Below are 20548 nucleotides of genomic sequence, written 5' to 3' on the forward strand. Positions count from 1 at the left end.
CTTTGGTCAGGTGTCCTGTCTCTGCTTCCTCCTGGCCTCCCCTTGTTCTTGGCAGAGCATGAGACACACAAAGTCCTTGGCCAGGGTAAACATTACTGAGCAGCAACTAAAAACATCAGTGTTATCAGCTCTGTTCCCAGGCTGAAAGTCAAAACACAGCCCTGCACCAGCTACTAAGAAGGAGAAAAATGACTGCTACTGCTGAACCCAGGACAGTATCCACCCCTCATTCCATACCATTCACGTCATGCTCAGATCCCGTATTTTCAATATACCATCGCTCTTACATATATATACATCCACATACACACACAGAGAGAAAGAGATAATTTCTTAGTGCATGGACCAATCCCTATTATGCTGCTGAGTCCATTTGGTCCATGATGTCAGGTTCCATCCCTTGTAACAGTCTTTTGGTGCAGGAGAGGCTGTGTGCAGTGTTGGATTGTTCCCTGCTGATGCTGATTGTTTCTTTACTGCAGAACTCGTCTGGTTCTATCAAAGTTCATTCTCTGTTGGGATGATGGTTGGAGGGAAGTCAAGGCCAGTCGCTGGTGACCTGAAGACATCTAGCTGATGGGATATAAAAGTATTACACAGCAGGCAACAGCATACAATTAAGTTCATTGGCTGTTTTCCCCTAAAATCAAATCCCCATCTTCCCGCATTACCCACCAAGTATACCCAGGTCCCTGAGCAAAAGCAATCCCACGAGTGGGTTGCCTTTACCTGAAGCAGGAATAACCCAGACGGTCTTCTCCAGCAAATTCTTCATGTGCACCACAGGAACTTTGTCCCCCTCTACAATATGTAAAAGTTCTGACTGGGCTGGGCCAGCCCTGTTGGCCGATCCTCTGGTGTTGACCAACCAGGTGGCCTTTGGTAAGTGCGTATCCCAACACTTGAAAGTTCCCCCACCCATTGCTCTCAGTGTGGTTTTTAACAGCCCATTGTACCGTTCGATGTTCCCAGAGGCTGGTGCATGGTAGGCGATGTGATTTACCCACTCAATGCCATGCCCTTTGGCCCAAGTGTCTATAAGGTTATTCCAGAAATGAGTCCCATTGTCTGACTCAATTCTCTCTGGGGTGCTGTGTCGCCACAAAATCTGTTTCTCAAGGCCCAGGACAGTGTTCCGGGCAGTGGCGTGGGGCAACAGCGTATGTTTCCAGCCATCCGGTGGTTGCTTCCACCATGGTAAGCACATGGCGCTTGCCTTGGAGGGTTGGTAGGAGTGTGATATAGTCAATCTGCCAGGCCTCCCCATATTTGTACTTCAGCCATCGTCCTCCATACCAAAGAGGCTTTAATTGTTTGGCTTGTTTAATTGCAGCACATGTTTCACACTCATGAATAACCTGGGCAATAGTGTCCATTGTTAAGTCCACCCCTCGGTCATGGGCCCATCTATGTGTTGCGTCTCTGCCCTGATGGCCTGAAGCGTCATGGGCCCACCGGGCCAAAAATAATTCACCTTTATATTGCCAATCTAAGTCCATCTGAGCCACTTCAATCTTAGCAGCTTTATCCACTTGTTGGTTGTTCTGGTGTTCCTCAGTGGCCCGACTCTTGGGTACACGGGCATCTACATGGCGTACCTTCACCACCAAGTTCTGCACCCGGGCAGCGATATCTTGCCCCAGTGCAGCAGCCCAGATGGGTTTACCTGTGTGTTGCCAGCTGCTCTGCTTCCATTGCTGCAACCACCCCCACAGGGCGTTTACCACCATCCATGTGTCAGTATAGAGATAAAGTACTGGCCGCTTTTCTCGTTCAGCAATGTCCAGGGCCAGCTGGATGGCTTTCACCTCGGCAAACTGACTCGATTCGCCCTCTCCTTCAGCAGTTTCTGCATCTTGTCATCAAGGACTCCATACAGCTGCCTTCCATCTCCGATGCTTTCCCACAATACGGCAGGACACATCAGTAAACAAGGCATACTGTTTTTCACTTTCTGACAGTTTGTTATATGGTGGGGCCTCTTCAGCACACATCACCTCCTCCTCTGGTGGCATTCCAAAATCTTTGCCCTCTGGCCAGTCCATGGTAACTCCTAGAATGCCTGGACGACTGGGATTTCCTGTTCAAGCTCGTTGTGTAACTAGTGCAGCCCATTTACTCCATGTAGCATCAGTTGCACGATGTGTAGAGGAGACGCTGCCTTTGAACATCCAGCCCACTACAGGCAACTGGGGTGCCAGGAAGAGCTGTGCTTCAGTGCCAATCACTTCCGAAGCAGCTCGAACCCCTTCATAGGCTGCCATAGGCTGTATCTCTTTCTCAGTTGGGGTATAGCTGGCCTCAGATCCTTTGTATCCCTGGCTCCAAAAGCCAAGGGGTCGACCTCGAGTCTCCCCTGGATTTTTCTGCCAGAGGCTCCAGGTAGGACCATTTTCTCCAGCTGCGGTGTACAGTATATTTTTAACATCTGGCCTGGTCCGAACTGGTCCAAGGGCTACTGCATGAACTATCCCACGTTTAACTTGCTCAAAGGCTTGTTGTTGCTCAGGGCCTCATTTAAAATCATTGTTCTTCTGGGTGACATGATAGAGAAGGCTTACAATCGAACTGTAATTTGGGATGTGCATTCTCCAGAACCCCACTGCACCCAAGAAAGCTTGAGTTTCTTTCTTATTAGTTGGTGGAGACATTGCTGTTATCTTGTTGATCACATTTGTGGGGATCTGTCTACGTCCATCTTGCCATTTTATTCCCCCAAATTGAATCTCCTGTGCAGGTTCCTTGACCTTACTCCGTTTTATGGCAAAACTGGCTTTCAGCAGGATTTGGATTATTTTCCTCCCTTTCTCAAAGACTTCTTCCGCTGTATCACCCCACACAATAATGTCATCAATGTATTGCAGGTGTTCTGGAGCTTGCCCCTGTTCCAGTGCAGTCTGGATCAGTCCATTGCAAATGGTAGGGCTGTGTTTCCACCCCTGGGGCAGTCGGTTCCAAGTGAACTGGACACCCCTCCAAGTGAAAGCGAACTGTGGCCTGCACTCTGCTGCCAAAGGAATTAAGAAAAATGCATTGGCAATATCAGTCATGGCATACCACTTGGCTGCCTTTGACTCTAATTCATACTGAAGCTCTAGCATGTCCGGTACGGCAGCACTCAGTGGCAGTGTGACTTCAGACAGGCCACGATAGTCTACTGTAAGTCTCCACTCTCCGTTAGACTTTCACACTGAAAGGGTGAGCGGGTCCTGCTGATCACTCCCTGACTCTCCAGTCTATGGATCAGCTGATGGATGGGAATCAGGGAATCTCGATTGGTTCAATATTGCCGCCGGTGCACTGTTGTGGTCGGGATTGGCACTTGTTGTTCTTCGACTTTCAGCAACCCCACAACAGAAGGGTCCTCTGAGAGACCAGGCAAGGTGGACAGCTGCTCAATTTCCTCAGTCTCCAAAGCAGCAATACCAAAAGCCCATCGGTACCCTTTTGGGTCTTTGAAGTACCTTCTCCTGAGGTAGTCTATGCCGAGGATGCATGGAGCCTCTGGACAAGTCACAATGAGGTGCTTTTGCCATTTCCTCCCAGTCAGGCTGATTTCAGCCTCCAGTACAGTCAACTCTTGGGATCCTCCTGTCACTCCAGAAATATAGATGGGTTCCACCCCTTGACATCTTGATGGCATCAGGGTACACTGTATAGATACTGCACCAGTATCTACTAGAGACTTATACTTCTGTGGGACTGATGTGCCAGGCCATCTGATCCACACAGTCCAGTAAATCTGATTGTCCCCTACCCCCACCTGGCTGGAGGCAGGGCCCCTCTAATAGTCATCACAACGCTGGACACTGAAGTTGTGTTGAAAGGGATTATTCTTCATTATCACAGGAGCTGGAGTAAAATCAGCTCTTCCACTCCATCTGGGAACCCACTCACCAGAGACTGAAGCCGCAGCTCTCATGGGATGATCAGTCTTGACCCTTGCTTCCCTCTTCAATTCACTTACCCGTTCCTCCAAAGCTGAAGTAGGTTTTCCATCCCACTTCGTCATGTCTTCTCCGTGATGCCACAGGTAAAATCATAGGGTGGCCCATGGCATATACCTCCTCTATCTTCTCTCTCGAAGAATAGGACACTTTTTGTTAATAGCTGAGACGTGTGTTGGTACATGTGAGGAGCTGGATAAATCACATAGATCGTCCCTCAATTGTTTGAGACCCTGGGACAGTTTTTCCACAGCTGAGATGATGGAAGGGGTGAGATTGTCTTACAAGTCTCAGAGTTTATGAATCATTTCATCCACTGTTAGTGGTACTGTCATTCCAGGTTACTGTTGCCAATGAATGGGCATATGATGACAGTGCATTTCGTGTAAGTTTTCGCCACATGGGTTGTGTGCATTCGACTTCATCTGGGTCTATGGGTATATCCCTGTTATTCGGCTAGATGTGATAGATCATCTCTACGATGCTGATTCCCTCAGAGACTGGATGCCTTTGTCTAAAGTAGTCCACTTGGCCGCACGACTCATAACATTGTCTTTGTATGGAAACCTTTCTTTCACAGCTGCCAAGAGCCACCTCCAAAGACTGAGGGACTTTTTCTCTCTTGCAATTGCTTTGTCAATTCCCCCTTCTCTAGCAAGTGATCCCAGCTGCTTGGCTTCTGTACCTTCCAGTTCTTGACCATCGGCCCCATTGTCCCAGCATCGGAGCAACCAGGTGATGATGTGCTCCCCTGGTTGACGGGTAAAATCTTTTCACATATTCCGCAGCTCGGTTGAGGTCTGAGGTCAAGAAGTCACCTCTTCTTCTTCTTCTTCTTTGTCATGTGATGATGACTCCTGATCAGATGCTGGACCGGGTGGTGAATACATTGTTTCTTCATCTTGCTTCACCCTTCTTGCCTCTTTTTTGATTTTTCTCTTGCATGCAGGGGCAACCCGATATCGGTACAAATTGGTCTGGGAGGACTGCTACTGCTAAACCCAAGACAGGTACCAGGTGTTTATTTATTAAACTCTCCTAATCTGCTGTCGTTAGCTTTGTTGTTTAAAACTCAAACAAACAAACAGTCCTAATGTACATAAACTGTTTCTATGGCTACAGTTCCAGGAACAGGAGCAGCTTCTGCGCAAGACAGCACAACTTTTAAGAATCTACAGTGCTGGGGTTGACACATGACTGGTTTGGTGACTTATTGTAGTTATAGAGGGGTGCATACGCCAGTTCTGAAGGACAACTGTTTTAAAAGAAAGTGGGCCTAAACAGAAGATAAAATTTCAAGTTCTGGAATTATGAAATGTGGGTCCCTGATATCTTGTATAAACGTTAAGAGCAGTTACTTCCAAGCCAGTTGATATCTTTCTAGGTGGCACGTGTAGATGGACTTGAAACTTGACTGGTTTAGATCCAAGCATTTGAAAAGAATTTTTAAACTTGGAATTAGTGTAGTTTGAGATCTCCACAGGGACTGCTTGCCCTGTGTCACAGTTTGATACCCCCACAGGGGCTGCTTGTTCTGTGGCACAAGTGAGTTTTATTGCAGCTGGGTGGATTTTACAGCTTTTAAACGTGGTTCTTTGCTCTCTGTGTAACAAAAGGTCTGAAATCAAGCAAAATGGAGTGACAGAAGGAAGTGCCGTGTGGATTCTCTGATGTGGGCAGATATTCAATGCTGGTGCAAAAATAACAGCATAACACTGCCGTACTTCAGTTAGCCGGTGAAAACCAAATTCTCACAAGTGAAAGATAACCTTTAATCAACACGGAGGCAGACATACTGGAGAGCTGATCAAGAGATATGTCATGTGCCATGAAACCTTAATTTTTGTGAATTTTGTTGGAATCCTTTTTTCCCCTTTCCCCCTAAAACTATTTATATATAAAATTTAAAAAAAGTCCAAAAGATGCTGGTAAGTCTCACTCCCTCTCTTACAAGAGAATAAAGCAGAGATGCGAATTGACACAGGCCAGCATAGTGAACTGCGGCACGAATGCAATGCATGAGGCCAGGGTTCCTGTCACCTCTGATGCTGCTGGGGAAGCAAGGGAACATGGACACATCCTCACAGCTGTCAAACCGCCAGTGCGGACCATAGACCCAAAACGCTCCTGGAGGGATGAGTTTCCTTCAGAAACAGCCGCTGCACTTCCCATGTCGGCTGGGTTACAGGGAGGGAGACACTAGGGCACTAAGACAGAAAAAAGGTTTTGTGACATTGTCAGTGAGAGCAGATGTTTTCCCTGATGTAAACCAAGGCTGTGTATGAAGCATCTTGACCAAGAAACGCTATAAAATCGACTTAACTGGAGAACACGGGAGAAGGCTGTGTCGGCAGAGGCCCCTCCTCCCGCCAGCCCCGCAGCTCATGGTGCCGGCGCGCCAGGCCCTCCCCTTCTCCTCAACACCGGGACAAGGCGCTGGCAGAGGGCGCCTCCGCGCCGGAGCGGCCGGGGGAGGAGCGCGGCAGCCGGGCGGGCGGGCTGAGAGGAGGCGGGGACAGCGAGCTCGTCCGCCCCTGCGCCCGGACGCGCGGAGGTCGTGGCTGAGCACGGCTTTGGGCGCCCCTAGGCCTTTCCCGGGGCCCGCGCCGGGCCGCTCCGCCATGCTGGCCGGCTGCCGCCGGGCGCTGCCCGCCGCGCTGAGCCGGGCGCTGCAGGGCCGGGCCGCGGGGCCGGGCCGCCGGGCCGTCAGTACCAGTTGGTCCCCGGTGGGCGCCGCCTTCGATGCGAAGCAGCAGCAGCAGCCGCGCAGTAGCGCGGCAAGCAGGGAGACGGTGAGCGGCGTGAGGGGAGGGGCGGGGGCCTGCTGCAGGCAGCCTTGCGCTTTGCTTTCCTTTCCTTTCCTTGTGTGCAATTCTGGCTTCTAAAGCTTAGCTCGTGGTGGCGGAGACAGCCGGGCTGTTACCAGAGGGTTAGGCCCTTACAGCCTCGTGAGGGTTTGTTTTGGTTCTAATGAACCGAAACATTCTCTCTTCTGGACACATCAGCATTTGAAAATCACGGCCTTGTTTACTGAAACATTTGCTTAGAGCCTCAATAGAGACTACACATACATGACCCCTTCCACTCCCAGCACTTACCTGTCTTTTTTTAATGTCAGTGTCCTGTCTGTGCACTGGTGCACAATGTCAGGGCTTTAAAATCACTTCGACTGCTGACAGCCTCTTGTGTGGGTGTCATTCTTGACATCCGGTTGCTTGTGGCAAGAAAAGCAGTTGTTTGCTGGGTTGGTGAAAACCCTCGGGCTTTTTGGTTTATTTCTTTTGGGGTGAGTTAGATATGTTTGTTAATGAGAGTGCCGGGAATCTAAAGCAGTTCTGGACAACGTGGGATGGGTTCTTTCAGTGGCAGAGTGTGTGTGGAATACTTACACCTGTAAAATCCCAGTGTCAGTATGCTGACACAACTATTCCTGCTATGGTGCCCGGGCTGGTGAAGCTGTTGCATTCTGGCACTAAGGGTTTTAGTGAGGACAAATTTCACTGCTGTTTATAATCCAGCATTTGTTTGGGAAACTTTTCTTCAGGCTGTCCTGCCTCTGCAAACCCACTGGTGTAAGTCTTACTCTAGGGAAATGATTCGGGTAAATTACTGGTCTAGAAATGAGTTCTGGATTTGCTTGGTGCACGGAGAGGATATTCAGTTCTTTGGGAATAGAGATGTGTATTTCAGGCTTGCGAAGAGGCTAGGACAGGTAGGGTGTAAAGCCTGACGCCAAGCAAAGAGAATAATGCTGAAGCCACGCAGCCACACTGTTAAAGACACAGAAATCTGCACCAGGCTTAATTATTTTTTGGGGGTAATTTTTAAATTTTCATGTCAAGCTTGGTGTGATATAGAAGAGTTGCTTTGTGGCTAATTTATCTCTAAGGGAAGATATGTCCTGTTCACAGAAGACTGCATGTGCAGGAGGAGCTCACCTGGGAGGGTGTGCAGTGATATAGGGCAGCAGGAAGGCCAGGACCTCACTGGGAAATTGCAGGACCCTGCATCAGCTGACTGAGGAGTTTAGTGAAAGGGTAGTCTTGAGACTCTTATACAGCAAGCACTATTGAAGAGTGATGTGTATATTTATGTTTACGTTTGAGTGCACTTGTTTATATACTTGTATATATCTATAAACAAACATGTCTTTTTCAGTGTTACTTGCAGAGATGCTGTTTTAAGTGATTTTTTTTTTTACTATTGTAGGTGTATATTGTGGAACTTCTCTAGAAGGTGTGTTAGCAATTTTGTTTGATCTGCAGTAGAACCTCTTTAATTCCCTTCCAGAAATGAAGAAAATAACTGCTGTGTGCGTCTACCCTGCACAAGTCAGTGTGTTTACCTTGCCCTGTTGGACAGAGCCAGGCTTTGTAAGAACTTCAGGAATAAAACTGTTCATATCATAACATTTTTGAATTGTTGCTGATCATTCCTTTGAAATCTGTTTCCAGTATTTGAGCTTGTTTAATGACCCTGAGACTACTGTCTTACTGCTTGATATCAAGGGCAGCTGGCCAGCACATTGTTTTGACACTCCTGCTTAGTCCTTACCTTCATGGATAAGTCTCTTTTGCTTCAGAGGGATGACTTTACCTCATTTCAGAATGTAGATGGGCTTTCTAGAATTTTTCTGGTGCCCATGCTTTTGAAGCAAGATAAAAAATACATTGAGAAAAGAGGCGGATTTGTGAGTGGTAGACGTTGAACTGTTAAGGTTTGCTGAGAACAATCCTGAGAGCTTCAGGGAGGTTTTGCTCTGGGAAATGAAGATGTTCTCATGTGATATCAGTGTCTGCGATTCATTTTGTGACTATTCTTTCTAGAGACACTCATGTGGGAACATTTTAGTGAAGTGTCACAATATGGTAGCTGGCGTAGTTTTGATAAAATTCTGTGGTGTCATGGTTTGAGCCCAGCCGGCAACCCAGAACCACGCAGTTGCTCACTCACTCCCCCCACTTTCTCCCTCCACTCCCAGAAGGATGGGGAGGAAAATCGAAAGAATGTAACTCCCACGGGCTGAGATAAGAACAGTCCCGTAACTAAGGTATAACACAAATCACTACTGCTACCACCAATAATAATAATGATAAGGGAAATAACAAGGGAAGAGAATACAGCCGCTCACCACCCACTGACCAATACCCAGCCTGACCCGAGCGGTGATTTAACTCTTCCGGGTAACTGCCCCCAGTTTATATAGTGGGCATGACGTGCTGTGGTATGGAATACTTCGTTGGTTAGTTTGGGTCAGGTGTCCTGTCTCTGCTTCCTCCCAGCTTCCTCTCCTCCCTGGCAGAGCATGAGACTCACAAAGTCCTTGGTCAGAGTAAACATTACTGAGCAGCAACTAAAAATATCGGTGTTATCAGCTCTGTTCCCAGGCTGAAAGTCAAAAACACAGCTACAAAGAAGGAGAAAAATGAGTGCTGCTCCTGAACCCAGGACACGTGATAATTACATCCTGAAGCAAAGGGGCGGAAATGGAAGAGGTTAATGTTCAGGTGTTTTCATTGTGTTTTGCATTGCAGGGTCTGTTTGGCGTTCCGGAACTGAGCTGTCCAGAAGGATTTCAAGAAGCACAGGACAAAGCATTGCAAGAATCGGAACAGCTAGTGCAGAAGGCATGTTCAGCACCACCTGGGCCAGAGACCGTAATGATCTTTGATCAGCTTTCAGATAGCTTGTGCAGAGTAGCAGACCTGGTAAGTTACTGTTTTTTTATTATTACTTGAAGCAGTTTCTTTTAAATTCTCTTAGTAAGCTTACACAATGTTACTCCGTTTCATAATTTTTCTGCACTGCAGTAAATAGAAGATCAGCTCTGTGAAATCTTGTGCTAAGACAGAAAATTACATTGATTGAAAGTCAATTACAAAGGCTTTTACTGAATGATAGGTAACTACAAATCCTGTCAGGCTGTCCGGTTAATTTTTGTACAGAAATAAAAATAATGTAAAGGTCACAAGAAAAATAGCAGTGAAATCAGGATTGTATTTCTGATGTAATATCACTACGTAAGCTTTCCAGTGTAACTTACATTAGGTAAAGCAGGGGATTGCTCTCAAAGCTGCAGTACACGTTTTTAAATTATGAAGGTCCATAAAGAACTTGCAGATTAAAAGCAGCAGATGAAACTGAACAGAACTGCCTTTTATTAACACAAGAAAAAAATGCAGGTATTTCCTAGATTGCAGTTTCTGTTGTCCACAACAGAAGTACTTGGTCTGATATTCTGTATCAGAAAATGTTAACTTTAACAAAACACTTTGGGCAAACAGTTTCTAGAGAGCAATACAAAGTATATCTTTCATTGTAGCATCACTCTTCCCTTGAAGGAAGGGGATCAAACTGACATACTGAAATCAGTTCTTAATAAATAGGTCACTGATTTCTTTTTCACATTTGAATTCTCTGTGTGTTTTCTGTTCTCAAATCTTGTTACTTATTCTTTTCTAGATTCAAGACAGGTTTATATTTTTAAAGGTACAGAGCTGTGTCTAGAAGCAATTTGGTGATTGGCAGAAATTGAGAAGTGCCATTCAGCACCTATTCTGTCAATATTCTAAAGGAGTTTAAACAGGGGTTCTAAGAATTGTTGGATGATGAGAAACTTAACATGAGCCGAGAAAGCCAACCATATCCTGGGCTGCATCAAACGGAGCGTGACCAGCAGGTCAAAGGGGGTGATACTGCCCCTCTATTCTGCTCTTGTGAGACCTCACTTGGAGTATTGTGTGCAGTTCTGGTGTCATCAACATAAAAAGGACGTGGAGCTGTTGGAACAAGTCCAGAGGAGGGCCACGAGGACGATCAGGGAACTGGAGCACCTCCCTTATGAAGATAGGCTGAGAAAGTTGGGGCTGTTCAGCCTGGAGAAGAGAAGGCTGCGTGGAGACCTCATAGCAGCTTTCCAGTATCTGAAAGGGGCCTGAAAGGGTGCTGGGAGAGACTCTTCATCAGGGACTGTAGTGATAGGAAAAGGGGTAATGGGCTTAAACTTAAACAGGGGAAGTTTAGGTTAGATCTAAGGAAGAAATTCTTTACTGTGAGGGTGGTGAGGCACTGGAACAGGTTGCCCAAAGAAGCTGTGAATGCTCCATCTCTGGCAGTTTTCAAGGCCAGGTTGGACAGAGCCTTATAGAATCACAGAACAGTTAGGGTTGGAAAGGACCTCAAGATCATCTAGTTCCAGCCCCCCTGCCATAGGCAGGGACACCTCACACTAAACCATCCCACCAAAGGCTTCGTCCAACCTGGCCTTGAACAATGCCAGGGATGGAGCACTCACAACCCCCCTGGGCAACCAATTCCATTGCCTCACCACCATAACAGGAAAGAATTTCCTTCTTATATCCAATCTAAACTTCCCCTGTTTAAGTTTTAACCCGTTACCCCTTGTCCTGTCACTACAGTCCCTGACGAAGAGACCCTCCCCACCATCTCTATAGGCCCCCTTCAGGTACTGGAAGGCTGCTATGAGATCCCCACGCAGCCTTCTCTTCTCCAGGCTGAACAGCCTCAACTTCCTCAGCCTGTCTTCATATGGGAGGTGCTCCAGTCCCCGGATCATCCTTGTGGCCCTCCTCTGGACTTGTTCCAACAGCTCCATGTCCTTTTTATGTTGAGGACACCAGAACTGCACACAATACTCCAGGTGAGGTCTCACAAGAGCAGAGTAGAGGGGCAGGATCACCTCTTTCGACCTGCTGGTCACACTCCTTTTGATGCAGCCCAGGATACGGTTGGCTTTCTGGGCTGCGAGCGCACACTGCCGGTTCATGTTTGTTTTCTCATGAACCCAGCACCCCCAAGTCCTTCTCCGCAGGGCCGCTCTGAATCTCTTCTTTGCCCAATCTGTAGCTGTGCCTGGGATTGCTCCGACCCAGGTGTAGGACCTTGCACTTGTCATGGTCGAACTTCATAAGGTTGGCATCAGCCCACCTTACAAGCGTGTCAAGGTCCCTCTGGATGGCATCCCTTCCCTCCAGGATATCAACTGAACCACACAGCTTGGTGTCATCGGCAAACTTGCTGGGGGTGCACTCAATCCCACTGTCCATGTCAGCGACGAAGATGTTAAGCAAGACCGGTCCCAACACCGATCCCTGAGGGACACCACTCGTTACCGGTCTCCAGACGGACATTGAGCCATTGGCCACAACTCTTTGTGTGCGGCCATCCAGTCAGTTCTTTATCCACTGAGTGGTCCATCCATCAAATTGATATCTCTCCAATTTAGAGAGAAGGATGTGGTGTGGGTCAGTGTCAAACGCTTTGCACAAGTCCAGGTAGATGACATCAACTGTTTTACCCTTGTCCGTCAGTTCTGTAGCCCCATCGTAGAAGGCCACCAAGTTGGTTAGGCAGGATTTCCCCTTAGTGAAGCCGTGCTGGCCGTCATCAAGCATCTTGTTGTTATTCATGTGCCCTAGCATGCCGTCCAGGAGAATGTGGTCCAAGATTTTACCAGGCACAGAGGTGAGACTGACTGGTCTGTAATTCCCTGGGTCTTCCATTTTCCCCTTCTTGCCTTGGGAGACATAGCTTGGTGTGAGGTATCCCTGCCCATGGTAGGGGGTTTGGAACTAGATGATCTTAAGGTCCGTTCCAACCCTAACTATTCTATGATTCTAAGTAAAAATCTCAAGTGTGTTAACCTTTATAAGGTTGCCTGTTCAATCAAATTACAATCATACTGTTAAACAAAGTCAAGCCAGCCCCCTTTTAGCATCTTTCTAGCCTTCTGAACTCCCTTAAGTATTTGGAGACTTACTTAAATTAGTAAGTCAAATAAAAACCCTGTTCTGAATCCAAAAGAACTTTGGGGTTTTCTCTTTAATTATATTTGTTCCCACTAGGTAATGATGTCAAAGTGTAACTGGATGGTCCATTCACAAGAGTAAAAAGGGTTTGAAAATACCAAACCCTGGATTCGTTTGGTGGTGTGCTTTCTTCTTAGGTGTAATTTTTTTAGTTCAAAAAAACTCTTTTGTAATAACATTTAAATACTTTGGAGTATCCCTATGTTGTAAAGACTCTAACATACCCAGCATACTGAAAGTCTTAAGAAGTGGATGGATTAAATATGTTCTTTGGAAAGGCATGTTCACTGTCTGGTGTAATAGTTGTCAGCACAGTTTTCCAATAAGGTTGACTTTTTTTTATTTTTTTATTTTTTTATTCTTTAGAAAGAAAAGGGCAAACTCTGCAAATAGATTGCACAGAACTTTAGACATAAATGTTAATGTCAGTAGAACTACTTGAGTGCAACTTTGTTTAAAATTGAAGATTTTTTTAATTTGTCTTTTTGCCTCACTGTTTTTTCCTTCTGTCAGGCGGATTTTGTGAAAATTGCCCATCCTGACTTTGCATTCAGAGAAGCTGCTGAAGAAGCTTGCAGGAATATCGGTACTATGGTAGAGAAGTAGGTGTTCTGCTTTTTTGTGTGCTGTTTCCATATGCATCTTTAAAAATTTGTGAATGATCATCTATGACAGCAGCAATCAACAAAAAAAAATATGTTGGAAGTATTTACATGTGTGAATAAAGCCTCAGTCTTGTTACAGTGTCGTGGTTTAAACCCAACCACAAACCTCGTCCACTCACTCCCCCCCCCTTCTTGCCCTCCTCTCCTCTACTTAAAGGATTTAGCTTTGTTACAGTATCTCATGAAAGTCTTTTCTATTTTAGTTTCAGTTTATGTTCTGAACAGTTTTTAAGTTATCAACTGACTCCATGTCACTGAAACCTGTAAGACTCAAAGCCACATTTTTCTAGGACTTGTGACAGTTAACTGGCTGTCGTAAAGTGTATGTACAAACACTAATTTGTTTTTAAGATTTAAGCTGTTATATTTTACAGCCCTTCTGATTTGCTGGTCCCTTGACTTTCAGCCACTGAGCGGGATATGTGAAAGAGGACAGTTTCCCATTAAAATAAGAGTTTGAGGATGTGTCTGTTTAGGGCTGTGGTACTAGGCCTGGTCTACTCTGGCATGCCTATGCTTTATTTAAAACCTCATTTCATAGAACATGTTCCTAGAGACTCTGTTTCTGAAGTTTGGCTCTTCTACAGGTCTTTTTTTTTTTTTTTTAATATCTTAAATCCTGAAAGTTACTTCTGTGATCCTTGATCACACTGAACTGTTTTGCTTCTCTTCTGCTCTTGCTGCAGAGAAAGTGAAAAGGGAAGATCTTTAATCTGCAAATAGTGTCCTTTCAGTATCTTCCCTTCCTGTAACATTCAAGAGTAGCCTTATTAAGTGAAAGTTTTATCAAGCAGTGCTGTGAAAGTGACCCAGTCTGCTGCTTCACTCTTATATAACAGTGGAGGCAGTGACTAGTGGACTTGCTGTCCCAAGTTTGTAAGTTGTAGAGGCAATGAAGTCTTTCATACTTTGAGGAGTACAGCAGTGCATCAGTTCGTTTAGTAAGCCTTGTGAGTAACATGGTAGCTAAAAATATAAGATTAAATTTGGTCTTGCCAGTGTGTTTGAGAAGCCTTTCCCTTGAAACTGGGTTTTTCAAAACTTTGAAGTATATGATTTGATTGAATACACCATAATCTATAACAGCAGGACTTTAATACCTGAATGCCGCTTCAGATTTAAAATATGTAGAAAGAAGAAAATATTCACAAAATAGCCCAGTAGGCTCATAAACTACTGTAAATGATCAAAACTATTGTTCAGTGTTCATTTTCATGAACAAAAGGTATCCCTCAGGAGCTACTACAATACATATCTGCTTTTAGGCACTTTTTGACAGTACTGGGCTTATTTATCGTCTTCTGTGCAGAGCCTTTTCTGAAGTACAGGCATGATGCAACATTGTCTTCTGCTTCTGAATCGGTTATTGATAATTATTAAGTTCATTTTACCAATGGGGCTGCAGAGGCTTCCTCCATGTCAGCTGATTGAAGAAGTTAGTGCTTAGGACTATACAGGCTGAGGGCTGCTGCCTACTGCAGTTCTGCCGATCTGTGCATGTATATATGCTTCATTCTGCACTGTGATTCCCACTCAGTAATCCAGGTCAACATACATGCTTGTAGTTAACATGACCCCAGATTGGAGAGACTTGGCATTGTTGGGCCCAGGTACAGTGATGAACATCAGGAAATGTTCTGAGGATATTAAGCTATTAGTCTACTTCAGGGGCAGCCAGCAGCACGTTTATCTGATGGCAAACTTGAGCACAGATTTTTCTTTAATGGAGTCCTTTCAAAATAAGGATGAGAAAACGGTTCTCCCACCCTTATGTTCTTGCCATGACTTTGTGCATAAAAAATAAACTGTCAGTCTTAGACTTGCTCAAGTTTGCCACAAAATGCCATCCACAAGTATTTTCCTATTGGATGCACAAGACCTGTTTCCATGCCAGTTTTTTGACACATCCTTTGTGTACAAATTTTGTAGATTTTAAGTGTGGTTGTGAACCAGAAAGCATTTTGAAAATACAGTCCTTTGTTTTAAATGTTATTTCAGTAAACATTAAGCTCTGCCTTTGAATGACTAATACCAAGATATTGAAATATCAGTGTTTGTTGTTAATGTGTGATTCTTTTACTCTGTTCTTTCCAGATTAAATACAGATGTTGAGTTGTGTCAGAGTTTGAGACGTCTGCTAGCTGATGAAGTTGTTATGAATTCCCTAGATCCAGAAACCAGGTACTTAGTAGTGCTTATAAATTTTGATATTTAGATGCAGTATATCATTCCTTAATGTTCTTATATTCTGTTCTCTTAAACTAATTACTACAACTGGAAAACATACTACATCTCCATTACTAACCTAATCATCACTGTTAAATTACCTGGAGAGGAGTTAGGAAGCCTGTAGTTGTGTATTCTTGGAGGATGTCTCTATGACTGTACAGCATAAGATATGTTTAAGATGAATAACTGAGATCTGTAAAAACAAAAATTAAGAACTTAAGATTTTCTTCGATAACACCATTTTGATTAAAATGAGGTGCTGCACTGTGGTGTATATATCAGTGTTTTAGCAGTAAAAACATGGAACAGACTATATAACTTGATTTCAGTTTATAGTCTTACATCTTTCAAACCAGATTATCAGTATATTTATTTAAAACTTACTTTATGCTTGCTGTAAAATATTTTATTAGCTGCTTATTCAGTTATAGCTTTTAATTATTTCATCGCTGTCATGGTTAGACAAGCTTAATATTTGAGTAAGTTTGTTTCTTCCTTCCCCACTGTGAAGGATGGTAAATTTGGAGAGGTCTTTTTCTGACTTGTTAAAATAAATGGAGTGTCAGATTAAAATGGTAATTTGCACAAATTGGTTTAACATCTGGATTAATGTAATGGAATTATTTTGAAGTACATTTTCAATGCAGACAACTAAAATAACAACAATGAAAAAATCCTGTTTCACTGAGTAAGCTGGACCTAAAACATAGGAAGTCTGTGTCCATAATAACAGTACTCATATAAGTGTTGTTACTCTCTGTAAAAGACATGAAACCTAAATAACTACTAAGGACAAAAATCTGTTAAGAAATTGTGCTTATTATCAAATGAGGCTGTTTTAACAGGGATTTACTGTATTTTTAGGCGAGTGGCAGAACTTTTTATGTTTGATTTTGAAATCAGTGGCATTCATTTGGATGAAGAAAAGGTAACTTTTGACTACAATATATGAACAGAAATTTGTCTTACTACCAAAGACCAGATAATAAAACATGTGGGACATGAATCATGTGATTCTAGGCCAGTTTGTCTTCCAAGATTAACATTGTCCTCTGTGGAATTTTGTCTTCTCAGCGGTGATTAATTTTGTCTATTTTAAATCAGTTGGTTTTTAATGTGTTTTTTAATGTCTTTTAGATATTAGCTGGCTGTTCTTCCTAGTTTGTCCCTCATTGTTCCTTTGTTCTGAAGAGCTGTAAGCAAGACCTGGGGTTCTTCTTTCTTTGACTGGTGTCTGCATCAGATACTTAAAATAGTAGCTTAGCTGTCTGAACAACCTGTTTACAGAGGAGGGAAGCCAGCACCCCATGCACTATGGTGACAGGTTAATCAAGAAGAGTGTTTTAGAAGGGTGTGTGGCCAGGCTTTCCTTTAGTGCTTATGTAATCAGAAGTTGTAAATCTTGTTCAAAATTGAATGTCTGGGCATGGTCTGACTACTTCTCTTGGAGCTTTTATATGCTTTCATGGTAGCCAGAATCAGATTTGCCGAAACAGTCGGCTTTCACCATGCTTTGTGGTATGGATGCTCTGTTGGATGTTTGCTCACAGCTCATGTCCCTGTATAAAGTTAATACCTTGTTTATTTGAGTCATCCCCTCCAAAAAGATCTCTACGAAGGCTCTTTTACCAGATTTATGTGACAAAATTACTCTGAAGATCATGGTTGTGATTGCATTTTGTTACCTGGAAAATGCTTCTAGAATATATTTTTAAAATTATCTTTGTACAAAGAACAATTCTGAAACCTGGACTCTGGGTTTTGTTTCTGATTTGACTGTTGGTTCTACAGTACTTCCTTCCCTTTCGGTTAAAATTTTATTTGCACCTTATTTTTGCACATTTTCCTCTTCCTCCCCTACCTATTTCACTTTTCTTCTATCCTTGCTGCTCAGTATTTCTTTTCAGTTCTCATTTCAGACTTCAGAAATCCTTCACTGTCCTTGAGATTTACTTCTGCTGCAAAGAATTTCTGCTTTCTGAAATAAAACTCAGAAGATGTGTTTTTAAGAGTAAGGATGGAATGGGAGGACAGATCTGCAGGTTTTGTCAATTTTTTGGACTTTGCAAGTAGGTTGTATCTATACCCTCCGCCTTTTCTTTTGAGCTGTGAACCCACAGGCAATAGAAAGCATGCTCTACTAACATGAGCAGGTTCACTGAAGCAGATTTTACAATAAAGTTAAACATGTGAAATACTGTAATGTATGGTGATAACGCCTGAAATCGCGAACTCCTCAGGGGAAGGTTGTAATACCACAAATGCTTTTTGGTCTACAGGAAATAGTGCAATACAAGCAGTACCAAGTGAATTGTAATTCCACATGTATTTCAGGCCACTAGTAGGATTTGTCCATCTCAATGATGCTTCCTTTTTTTCTCCACTGTATTTTACATAGCAGTCATACTAAGCATAATTTTATAAATGCTTGCCAAGCAGCTAGCAAAGCTCAGGTAAATTATTCTAAAACTCCACTGTACATTTTCTTACAGCAGAAACACAGGCATTTGCTTTCAAATTTCAATCCTGTATGAAATTATAGATCTGTATGAGCATCTGATCCTGTTGACTTTAGCCCTGTGCTAGGATTTTGCTGATGCTGTAGGTCTAATCTTAAACGTTGTATTTCCTGCTTCATTTCTGGAAAAGTCCTTTAAGGTTTTAGAACCTTTGAGTTCTGCTTGTACTGAAGATGCTATGTGTTTTGTACTTTATTTCTCTTGCAGCGTAAAAAGGCAGTCAACCTCAACGTCAAAATACTGGATTTATGTAATGAATTCCTGACAGGAGCTCACCTTCCCAACAAGATTGACAAACATGTTTTACCAGAGCATATTTGGTCTAATTTTTCAGCTGAAGGCAATTACTTGCAAATTGCTGGTCTGCATGCTGATTGTCCTGATGATCTGGTGTGTACTCCTGAGTTTGCTTTGGCATACTAACAAAATGTTGTTATTTTACTTGTTACTGAGGCAAATGTGTATGACGTATGATTATAACATTATGACAAACAAGGAAGAACTGATTTAGAACATAATAATAAACGTCAGCCTTGGCTGTAGCAGCTATGGCATAATGGAGGTGATGATCCATTCAATGATCCTGAATGGATTGAGGAAGAACAGGGGCAGAATACAGACCCTGGATTTCAGGCACACAGATTTCAGCTTATTCAATAACACTGGGGTACTAAGATATTCAGTATAAGTGCATCATGATCCTTAGAAAGCCAAGCAAATATATTGGGAACCAGGCTTGGCAAGCAGGGAACTCCTGACAAAGCTTCATGTTCAAAAGGTAGCAGGCATGAGGTGGAAGCAGGTACAGATACAGGGCAGGAATTTAGAAATATTACCTGTATATATAGGGATGTTGTCAGAAATGCCAAAGCTCAAGTGCGGTTGAAACTTGCAAGGGACATCAAAGGCAAGAAGAAGAGTAGTTAATACTAAAAGGCTGGACAAGGACAAGGTGAGTGACTTAGTGGCAGCAGATGCAGGTAAGGCCGAGATGCTGATTGCTTTCTTTGCCTCAGTGTTCGCCAGTGACTTCTCCCAACTCCCTGCACTTAGGGAAGTGGTTCAAAGAGAAGTACAACCAGCAGTTGATCAAGATATAGTTTGGAATTACTTGAGAGCACTCAACCTGTATAAGTCCTTGTGAGTAGATGGGATCCATCCAGGGGTCCAGAGAGAGCTGGCTATTGTCCTTGAAAGGCTTGCAGTCTTTGGTAGGCAATGAAGATCAGGGAAGAACCACAATGACTAGTGTGAATAATATATTCCATCCACCTTCAGAAAGGTCAGAAGAGCCAAGTGGGGAACTACAGACAGCTTTACTTTGATTCCTTGGAAGGTTATGGAGCCAAGGTAGGAAATTAGAGTCTGCACTGGTGGACAACCAGATAGGTAAAAAAACCCTCATTTAATGAATTACAGAATGCAGTCCTCTGAGCTAGGTCTTTGGAGAAGCTGTTTGGAAATCATACAATTTACTTTGGAAGTGACCTCTGGAGCTGGTCAGTTTGAGCCTGATCCTGTACAGAAGGATCAAGTAGATCAGGTTTCGAAGTGACATGTCCAGTTGAGTTTTGAACACTTCCCATTCTATGGATGGACATTCCATTACTGCTCTGGGCAGCGTGTTTGCCCATCTTCACTTTTTTAAAAATTTCTTTATATCAAATGGGAGTTTTTAATCTTCCAGCTTGTGTCTCCTCCTCTTGCTCTCCAGCTCCAGTAACAGTCTGGCTGCATGTTCACTGCTGTACTGTGTGCTGTACTACTGAGTAGATGAAGATTAAGATCTTCATTGATCTTTTTCTCCTTTAGACTGAACAAACTCAGCACTCTCAGCCTCCATTCTGTTACATGCTTCAGCCCTTAAACATTTTGGTGGTCCTATGCTGGATCCACTCCAGTATGCCAGTATCTTTCTTGTCCTGCATAACCCAAATCTAGTCTGTACAAATGTAGTCTGGACAATACCAAATAGAGGGAAGCAATCACATCCATGAACCAGATGGCTCTTTCTAATAGGGCTCATTATGCTGTTGTCCTTTGCTGCAAAGGCACACTGCTGAACTTTGTTCAAGGAAGAGGAATCACCTCCCTTACTTTATTTGCCTTTTTAAAAAAATGAAAGCCTGCTGGAACAGAACAGGGATGAAATGACTTGTGAATTATTATAGTCATGTTTTTTTATAAACCCAGGGCCTGCATTCTTGTTGAATATATTCTCCAAAGAGAGAAGCTTATTTCAAATGGAGAAAGCAGAAGCTGTTGCTGTATTTCTTCAGCCTGTTTCATATTTACAAAATAAATGTCATCTGCAATGGGTTTGTAAAACATGAAAAGCATTCAACCAAACTTTCTGGGGC

At 43.7% G+C, this 20548-nt stretch overlaps 1 protein-coding gene across 3 annotated transcripts in view; it reads left to right on the top strand.

Annotated features, from left to right (window-relative positions):
* Nucleotides 1–6403: 6403 nt before the first annotated feature.
* MIPEP (mitochondrial intermediate peptidase) overlaps nucleotides 6404–20548 on the top strand; it is a 73575-nt gene continuing 59430 nt past the window's right edge. Inside the window, exons 1-6 of one of the 3 annotated variants that reach the window (XM_065678529.1) lie at nucleotides 6404–6739; nucleotides 9482–9655; nucleotides 13289–13377; nucleotides 15535–15621; nucleotides 16534–16597; nucleotides 18396–18578. In XM_065678529.1, the coding sequence (XP_065534601.1) occupies nucleotides 6569–6739; nucleotides 9482–9655; nucleotides 13289–13377; nucleotides 15535–15621; nucleotides 16534–16597; nucleotides 18396–18578 (768 nt within the window). In that variant the 5' untranslated portion in view covers nucleotides 6404–6568. The remainder of the gene's footprint in view (nucleotides 6740–9481; nucleotides 9656–13288; nucleotides 13378–15534; nucleotides 15622–16533; nucleotides 16598–18395; nucleotides 18579–20548) is intronic. The other 2 variants (XM_065678528.1, XM_065678530.1) reach the window with 2 other exon arrangements.

This window comes from Lathamus discolor, chromosome 4, assembly GCF_037157495.1.
Source record: "Lathamus discolor isolate bLatDis1 chromosome 4, bLatDis1.hap1, whole genome shotgun sequence".
Lineage (NCBI taxonomy): Eukaryota > Metazoa > Chordata > Aves > Psittaciformes > Psittacidae > Lathamus > Lathamus discolor.